The sequence below is a fragment of the Egretta garzetta genome, unplaced genomic scaffold, assembly GCF_000687185.1.
Source record: "Egretta garzetta isolate BGI_Z169 unplaced genomic scaffold, ASM68718v1 scaffold172, whole genome shotgun sequence".
NCBI classification, from domain to species: domain Eukaryota; kingdom Metazoa; phylum Chordata; class Aves; order Pelecaniformes; family Ardeidae; genus Egretta; species Egretta garzetta.
Window position 1 is genome coordinate 438,844 of NW_009258951.1, and position 8,955 is coordinate 447,798.

General features: G+C 60.1%; 2 protein-coding genes across 2 annotated transcripts in view; both read left to right on the plus strand.

Annotated features, from left to right (window-relative positions):
• DIS3L2 (DIS3 like 3'-5' exoribonuclease 2) overlaps positions 1-5,491 on the plus strand; it is a 198,126-nt gene extending 192,635 nt beyond the window's left edge. The window contains 5 exon segments of the mRNA XM_035889935.1: positions 504-651; positions 929-1,059; positions 1,298-1,402; positions 2,098-2,199; positions 4,959-5,491. Coding sequence (XP_035745828.1) covers positions 504-651; positions 929-1,059; positions 1,298-1,402; positions 2,098-2,199; positions 4,959-5,057 — 585 coding nt within the window. The 3' untranslated portion in view covers positions 5,058-5,491.
• A 2,014-nt stretch (positions 5,492-7,505) lies between these two features.
• Positions 7,506-8,955, plus strand: part of LOC104122217 (intestinal-type alkaline phosphatase-like) — a 2,539-nt gene continuing 1,089 nt past the window's right edge. The window contains 8 exon segments of the mRNA XM_035890019.1: positions 7,506-7,650; positions 7,833-7,910; positions 7,913-7,938; positions 8,013-8,187; positions 8,292-8,464; positions 8,574-8,708; positions 8,788-8,875; positions 8,917-8,924. Coding sequence (XP_035745912.1) covers positions 7,506-7,650; positions 7,833-7,910; positions 7,913-7,938; positions 8,013-8,187; positions 8,292-8,464; positions 8,574-8,708; positions 8,788-8,875; positions 8,917-8,924 — 828 coding nt within the window.

The following is an 8,955-nucleotide window of genomic DNA, read 5'->3' on the forward strand; positions in this document are numbered from 1 at the left end:
CCTCGGTGAACAAGGAGCCACTCATCCCAGCCTCCAGTGCTCCCCAAGCAGGCGCAATGGGTGTGCAGAGCCTGCAGCCAGACCCAGAACCAGAGCCTGGCACGGGAGCTGCTCTGCGAGACCCCTTGTTGGGAGAGCATCCATGCTGGGCATGGGGCAGGCTGGGCTCTCCCCTGGAAGATGGGGGGATGGCAAATGAGCCCCAGTGCCTGAGCAGAAGCAGGAGACTGCTTAAACTTATGTGTGACCTGAAAGTTCATGCAGTCCTTGCAGCCAGGCAGGGTGAGCTGGCCCCCAGCAGCTGCCTGCAGTGGCTTTTCCCCCTTTGCCCTGTGCTCAGTTCCTGCAGCGCCTGCCTTGTCCCTGCGCAGCCCGAACTGAGCAGCACGTGAAGGACCATCGGCTGCTGGAGCTCTGTCTCGCAGACACGGACCCCTCCACTCCATGCTGGGCCCTGTCACCATCCTTGCTGACACCCGTCCCTCACTTCTCACCCCTTTCAGATGGCTCTCTACTTCTGCACCGGCGTCCTGGAGGATGAGACCCTCTTTCGCCACTACGCCCTGAACGTGCCCTTCTACACTCACTTCACCTCGCCCATCCGCCGCTACGCAGATGTCATCGTGCACCGCCTCCTCTCTGCCTCACTCGGTGGGTGCTGCCCGGCAGCTTGTGGAGCAGCTCTGGGTGCTGCCAGGGGAGAGGGTGGCTGTGCTTGGCACAGGCAGGACTCCTGGGTTCCTGTCTTGCCTGCCCCAGGTACTGGGTGCTTGGAGTCTGCATCCCATGAGGCAGCTCCCTAGCACATGTTCCCTCAAATAACAGGAACACAAGAGATGAGCTGGGCATCTGGGTCCAGAGTGCCATGGCATGGCTCTGGAAGCAGGAGGGAGCATGAGCACATCATTGTCACTTGTCCCCTTCACAGGTGCCAGCTCCCCCATCAAGATGGAGAAAGAGGCCATCCAGAGACAGGCAGATCACTGCAACGACCGGAAGATGGCTTCCAAGAGGGTGCAGGAGCTCAGCGCTGACCTCTTCTTTGCCATCTTTGTCAGGGTAAGAGCCAAGGCTATCTTCCTCTAAGGCATCTCTGGATTTCCCCATGAAGGCTCAGCCTAGATGCCACCAGGCTAAGGGCTGCGTGGCTGCCCAGCTGGCCTTGGGGAAGGCAAACAGTGAGGGGACGCACTGAGCAACCACCACTGCCAGCACTCCAGGACCTGGAGACACTGGCTGCCCTTGGGGACGGTGGGATGGGGGATGCTGGTGTAGTGACAGCCCTGTCTCTTGACAGGAGTGTGGTCCTCTGGAGTCAGAGGCCATGGTGATGGGTGTCCTGAACGAGGCCTTTGATGTCCTGGTGCTGAAGTTTGGAGTCCAGAAGCGCATCTACTGCAATGTAAGTACCTCACCAATGTGAGACAGTGCCAACGCTGCCTCATCAGGGAGGGCTGCAGCAGCCTGGCGTTATTGGAGGCAGTGGCAGTCCTGGTGCGCTTTTGTGCCAGCCCTGTAGCCAGCAGAGCTGTGCCTGAGCCGGGCTGGCCAGAGGGGAGGGAGCCTTCATGGGGTTTCCCCTCCATCCCTCAGACCTAGGCAGGTATGAGGGGCTGGAGGGGTCTGGAGCAGCCCAGTCTCTAAGGACTCTGCTACGTGCTGGGGGTGATCTAGTCTAGGTAAAAGGGAATACAGATTCAGGGGGACAGAGATTAACATGGAGCTGAGGCGAGGAAAGGAAGCGAGGCTGGTTTTCATTTCATTTAATCAGACGGCTGTGACAGCACCATGGTAGGCCAGCACCTGCGGTTAGTGACAGCATCTTCTCTTAATAACCTGGTTATATGGCTGGCAATGGCATCTTTAAACAGGACATACAGTGTGATATACGGGCTGTTTGTGTATCACAGCAGCCCCTGATTTACGTGCTAGGCTCAGGCTCACGGACTGCTGCATCCCGGTTGTTAAAAGCTGCAGAGGCAGCATGCTGGGCAAAAGCAGCAGCGTCCCCATCCGCAGGCGAGGCGGAGGGGAAGGGCTGAGTGGGGGGATGTTGTCAGGGCCACAGGCTGTTCCCAATGCTCCCTCTGCCTGCAGGCGCTGCCCTTGCTGGGCTTCCACTTCCAGAAGGTGGGGAGGAAGCCAGAGCTGACGCTCATGTGGGAGCCGGAGAAGCCGGAGCAGGAATCTTTGCCCCAGGTAAGACCCTCCAGCACAGGTTGGGCTCACAACACCATGGGGCTGGCATGGAGGCTGTGTGCAACATGTGCTTCCCATGATCTCCACAGGGACAGGTCCAGGAGGCAGGACTGCCTTGCAGGCTGTCAGGTCCTGCTGTCCCTGTGTGTCTGCTCCCCAGTGACCCCAGCCTCAACCTCCTCTGCTGTTCAGCCGCACTCCATCCCGTCATTGCCCCTGCATCTGACCCCTCCAAGGCCTTCAGATTCTGCCCTGCCTGCTTTGTGCCCTGCCTCCCAGTTCAGTTTCCTCAAGGAATTGAATTAACGTGCTGTTTACTTCCTTCTTTCAGATCATCAATTAAGATGTTAAGTAAGATCAGGTCTAAGGCAGCACCTGTCTAGACCCTTCCCCCCATCCTGGCATTCCTTGCCCCCTCACTGGCACAGCCCTTCCTTCAGGTTGCCATCCCTATGACAGGGTTAAGACCCAATTAGGAGAATGTTTTTAAGTCAGACTTCCTGAGATGCAGTGTCAAATGGTTTAACAACATCTAGAAATCTCTCTCTTGTGTCCCTGTCATCTATTAACTTGGTAACTCAATCAAAGGGAGCAATCGCATTTGTCTGGCTTGATTAAGTGGTGCTTCTTTGCCAACTTTTGTCTGGCATCAGTCTAAAATCCCAGCTGTGTTGACTGCTGTGATCCCTGCCTGCTGCCTGGGCAGGGATGGGCGGGTTGAATCCCAACCTCTCCCTGCACGGCTCTAGGGGCTCTGTGCTTGAACCCCATTTCCAACCAAGCCCAGCACAACCCATCCTTGTCCACCTAGGGCTGGGTGAAAGGAACTCCCAATACAGTCCGGGCTGACCCTCCCAGCTGGTGTGATGCATGTCCTGGGGAGCCCTTTCCTTCCCAGGGGAGTTGTTGTGGTCAGAGCTGGCTGAGCTCCATGGCTGTGGCAGGCATTTCTGCAGGCCTCCTTCCCTTTGAAGCTGAGCTTTTCTTTCTCAGCTTGGCTCAGAGAAGCCCCCTGGACATGGCCTGAAGTGGCCTCAGTTCTTCCTTTCCTACAGGAGCAGGTATCACTTACACCCTAGCAGGGACCCACATGAAAAATGGTGTCCCAGCATGAGCAGGGCCCATTTTGGTTAAGCAAACACTCGGGGTAGAGGAAACTTCTTCATGAACCCTCCACGCCTCCTAAGAAAACACTGAAGCTCTCCCCTGGGAGCAGGCTCTGAGCTGTCCTCCGAGCCAGCTGATCCCTGAATTGATAAAACTCCAGCCCCAGGATGAGCTGGATCCTGGGGAGCTTCACTGAACTGCAGGAGATGTCACCCAGACACCCCATGGCACCGAGCACCCCCAGCTCCCCACCTGTCCCCGGTGCTTGGCCTCTGCTTCCTGGTTTGGCTCAGCCCAGCCAGGCAGTGGGAATGCTCATGGGAAGCTGTGCAGGTGTCTGGGCTGGCTGGCCCTGCCATGGAGGGGAGATGTTGCCCCCATCTCTTCCCAAGCTCCAGGCAACGGCCTGGACCTCAGTGGGCATTACTCAGGGCTTGAGTATGAAGTGGATCTGAGACTTGGGGGATTTGATGTGAAATCGTGCTGTTCCCCAGTGGTTCAGCAAAGGGATGAGGCAGGATTGCTAAGAGAGAGCCCTGATAATCCCATTGGATTCCCGCAGACGTGGGGGGGCTGCCCCATGGCCACTGCCCCATGTGCTCCTGCCAGCCAGGGTGGGCCGGAGGTTCGTGCTAGATAGCCGGCAGCTATCTGGGCAGCCGTCTGCAAAAGGATTTCCCTGTGGTTTGCTCCTCGCTGGCCACTTTGATACGTTTAAGTCTCAATGAGATTTTCTTGCTCTGAATGACTAATCTGGAGCAGCCGGCGCTGGATGAGCTGGGAGGGGTTTGACAAGGTTATGCTGGTGGCTCCGTGCCCGCTCCTCCTGCAGGCCAGCCCTGCTGCAGTGCAGGGCTTGGGGACGGCAAGCGAAGACCCTAAACGCCTGGCAATGGCCACGGGGCAGCCCCTTCCTGGTGCCCCAGCCAGCCCATTAACCATGCCTCGTGGATAGACCTGGACGATGCTTTGCACTTCTAATTCACATAATTGCATGAAGAGATGGAGTCAGAAGACCAGGGAGGTGTCGGCACATTCCTGCACAGGAGGGATTGATTTTCTGGGGTCTTTAGTCCCTTGTGTCCCTCTCATCCATCGTGCTCCCTTCCCGGGCCTCCTCTTGCTGTACAGGCGTGGTGGGGCCATTCCCTCCTTGCAGGATGCTGAGAAAACTGCTCAGCAGGACATGGAAAACCCTTCTGGCTGCAGCTCACTGCTGGCGCTTGGCCAAGTTGCTTCATTCAGGGGTGATGTGTGTTCTCCAGCTGGAGAAGAGAGACACAGGTGGGTTTCAAGGGAGGTTGGGACCCAAAGCTGGGGGCACAGTCACCCACGCTCCTTCCCAGACTAGGAGAACAAGACTAGGGCCTGATCAGGCTGGAGTAAGTGAGGCTGCTTTGGGAGGCTCATTTGGGTTTGTTTGGGTTTCCTGGCAGTGGTGTTGCCCTTGAAGATGCTGCATCCAGCCCCAGCCCCAAGAGCACCCTGGACCCCAGCAGAGCTATCTGAAGCCGTCCTGCCCCTTTCCCCAGCTCCCAATGGGTGCCGCAGCAGAGAACAGCAAAAGCCAGTGTGGTTCTAAGCAAATCCTGGTCTGATGCCAAGGCACCTAAAAACCCCTCTTCTCTCCATCTTTCTCTCCCTCGCTGAAGGTGATCACCATTTTCACGCTGGTGGAGGTCGTGCTGACGTCGGACGGTGTCCCGCTCAAGTACAGCGCCCTGCTCAAGAGACCGAGCTCGGAGAAGTGAGCGCCCCAGGCTGTGTGTGCTCCGGGCTGCCGACACTCGCTCACCTCCTGGGCCCCACACTGGCACCCGCCGGGGACGGAGGGGACTCACAAGGAGTTTGGGCCTTTGAGTTTTAAAACTGATGCCATTTTATTTCTGGTTTGAATTTTAACTCTGGCTGGGAGCAGGGCTCAGGGTTAGAGCCTGCCCCAGGCAGAGCATTTCTACTCTTGGATATTTTTAGCTTGATGCTTTTTTGGGTCTGTTTTTTAAAGGCAGCGGTGTCTGTCCCCAGCCACCTCAGGTGCCCGTGGTGAGGGCTGAGCAGGGATATGTGTCCCTGGGAACAGAGTGGGGCTGGCTCCACCATCCTGGTGGGATGTGGTGGGATGCAGTGGGATGCGGCTGTAGGGCCGTGCAAGGAGGGTTTCTTGCAGGGTTGTATGTTGTGTAATAAAAGCTAGGTCAGCAGCTGCAGGGGGAGCTCGTGCAGGTTTTATTTTGCCTCCTCCACATTCCCCTGGGTGGGAATCCCAGCAGTAACTCGTCTCCTGGGAAGCCTCGTGCCTTCCCCTGCCTGCTGCTTCCTGGGCATTGTGGAATCCAATCGGCCTCGCCGCCGCCCCCAGCCCCAGCATGTGCTTGGATGGTGGACGTGTGCTCTCAGCTCCCACTCCTGTGGCTGAGCCTGCAGTCTGAGCCTTCACCGAGCATCACCCGGTGCCTGCTCCAGCCCCTCACACCCTGGCCTCCAGCCTCACCCCGCTCGGGGACCCTGCAGCACCACATCCTCGCCTCTCCCTGCTGCTCGAGAGACAACCCAGGCCCTCATGGACCAACCGGGCCTTCTGCGCCCAGCACCTCTGCCTGCTCTCCCATGTCCCCCACTCATGCTGTGCAGGATGTCCCTGGGGACACGAGCTGCTCTGGCAGCCTCTGCTTCATCACACCCACAGGGACGGGCAGCCAGGAGTGGTGGCTGGCAGAGGGATTGATGTCTGGTGAGAAAGAGTGGATCCATTGCGCCAGGCAGGGAGGGGGCTCTGCCTCACCCTGCCTCATGGATGGTGGCAAATGGGGCCCTGGTGTGGGCAATCTGCCCTTTGCAGGAACCAGGAGCCAGCCAAACCCCAGGCTGCTCAGCTCAGGATGGGGCCTGGGGGTGGGTCAGGGCTGGCTACAACAGGCTCCCCAGGAGCTGGCGAGCCATGAAAGCCATTAGGGTCACCTGCAGTCCCCAGGGGTTGCACTGCCAGTGACGTCCTTCCAGGTGGCCGGGTGCAACCATGCATGGGTATCAGCTTCAGATGTGGGAGTCGGTTGGAGCAGCCTGTTCCTCCCCAGGTCTCTGCTCCTTGCTGGGCGCTGGTGACACTGGGCTGTTCCCAGCCACAGCAGGTACCTTGCTGTGTGGGCACGCTGGCACAGGCTGCCCCACGTGTGACCGTGTCCCCTGGGAGAGGGGACCTGAGGGCTCTGACACCAAAGGCAAGATGTCCTCCCCCTGTCCCTCAGACGGTGTCCCCCTCCTCAGGTTTGTCTCAGGAGAAGCAAGGCCAATCCAGCCCAGCCCAGCTCAGCCTGGCTGAAAAAACAGCACTTTGCCCTGCGCCCTCCCTGCCGCTCCCTGGGGTCCCGCAGGCAGCCACCACCGTGGGAGCTGGGGGCCCCCCGAGGTGCCCTGATCCCCAGGGATGGGCTGGAGGTCCTTCCTCTGTGGTGTGGGGGAGGAATGGCCCCAGGGAGGGCTGGGGGCACTGGGAGGGCCCTGGGCAGGGCTGGGAGATAGTTCTTGAGTGTTATCAGCCCATCATCTCACCCACGGTGGGGCTCAGCCCTCTGGCGGGACAGGGAAGGGCCATAAAGGGCTGTCCCCCCGCCCTGGACGCAGGCGGCATTCAGGGAGGGAGCTGGGGTGAGCAGCATGGGGTGGCCGCTCTCCCCTGGGACCTGCCTTCTGCTCTGCCTCCTCGCCCAGCTAGCTGCTGCAGCCTCAGGTGACAGCTCGAGCGGGGACATGTGGGACGGGGGGGATGTGAGCCTTGGTGGAGGGTGCTGGGGCCGGTGCCATTTCTCGGGGGGGCTCCAGGGATCCTGTCACCTCCCCATGGGATACCAGCAAGGGCAAACGCTCCCAGCTGCCTTGGGAGCTTGGGGTGGTTTGAGACCCCAAACTTTGAATGGGTTTGTCTCAGCCCCCACCAAAGCAGACCCCATCCCCGCTGCCAAGAGGCACAAGGCGTTTCCCTGCCAAACTGTGCCTCAGTTTCCCTCTCTGTGGATGGGCTCTCAGCAATGCTGAGGTTGCCAATGGCCGGGCTGATCTCCAAAGGGCTCCTGGCCCCTCCAAGGCTCCCACAGAGGCAGCTCAGAGAAGCTAAATTCACCTTAGGTGGAGATGCCCACCCTGGTCCCCGGGGGGTGGGGGGTGTTGTCCCCAGGGACACTCAGGGTGCCCAGTGCCCCCGCATGCCCCCAGCTCTGCTCTCACCTCCAGATGCCGAGAAGACCCTGAACTACTGGAATGAAGGGGCCAGGAGGAGACTGGAGTTGGCCCTGGCGCTGCAGCCGGCAGCACGGCGGGCCAAAAACATCGTCCTCTTCGTGGGTGATGGTGAGTCCCCCAGGTCCCAGCCAGGCCCCACGGATCCACAGCAGCCTGGGGATGTGGCTGGTGAGAAGATGGGACTGGTACAGGGCCCCTTCTCTCCGCCCAGCCCTGGGCAGTGCCTGGGGAGGGCAGGACTGTCCCTGGTCCCGGCCCCTTGCCACCCCGTGGCTCTGCCGTGCCCATAGGCATGGGGCTGCCCACGGTGTCGGCGGCTCGGATCTACAAGGGGCAGCTGGCTGGCGGCTTGGGCGAGGAGAGTGTCTTGCCTTTCCCCATGTGGCCCTGGCCAAGGTGAGCTGGGCAGCACCAGGGGGGCGGCCACCCTGCCCCTGCTCAAAACCCCACTGGACCCCATTTGCTTCCAGACCTACACCATCGACCGCCAGGTGCCCGACAGCGCTGGCACAGGCACGGCCTACCTCTGCGGGGTGAAGGCCAATGCCAAGACACTGGGGCTGAGTGGGGCAGCCGTCTACGGCAAATGCCGCACCACCTTTGGCAACGAGGTGGACTCCATCCTGCACCGGGCCAGGCTGGCAGGTACGGGGCAGTGGGCAACCCTGTCGGAGAGCCTGGCATGGCATGGCCATTCCATGCAGTGCAGGGCTGGGTGGGCTCCCCATAAACCCTTGCCTGCACTGCAGGCAAGTCCGTGGGAATCGTGACGACCACACGGGTGCAGCACGCATCCCCCGGGGCAGCCTATGCCCACTCGGCCAGCCGGAGCTGGTACGCTGACACCAACATGCCCAAGGAGGCGTTGCGGGATGGCTGCAAGGACATCGCCTATCAGCTGGTGCACAACACAGACATCAATGTGAGCCGGGGAAGAGGTGCAGAAGGGAGGGGACGCCAGGGACATCAGGAGGATCTGCTGAGCTGCAGGGCTGTGGCGGTGCTGGTGGCAACTCCCCACTCCCTGGCAGGTGATCTTGGGAGGTGGGCGGATATACATGACCCCTAAGCAGACCCCAGACCCTGAGTACCCGGAGGACTCGGATCAGAACGGCATCAGGAAGGATGGTCTGGACTTGATTGCCAAATGGCTGAGTGCCAAGCAGGTACTGCGCCGAGCTGGAGGGGACGTGATGCCAGGCAAGGGGCACATGCCATGGATGCCAGCTCTATTCTCGCCGGCAGGGTGCCCGCTATGTCTGGGACAAGAAGGGCCTGGATGCGGTCGAGGATGACTCTGTGAGCCACCTAATGGGTAAGAGCATCACTGACTGTGCCACTGGCAACACCTCCTCCTCCTCCTCCCCGCTCCAGGGGCACTGGTGGGATCATGAAGCAGCCCCAGTGTGGACC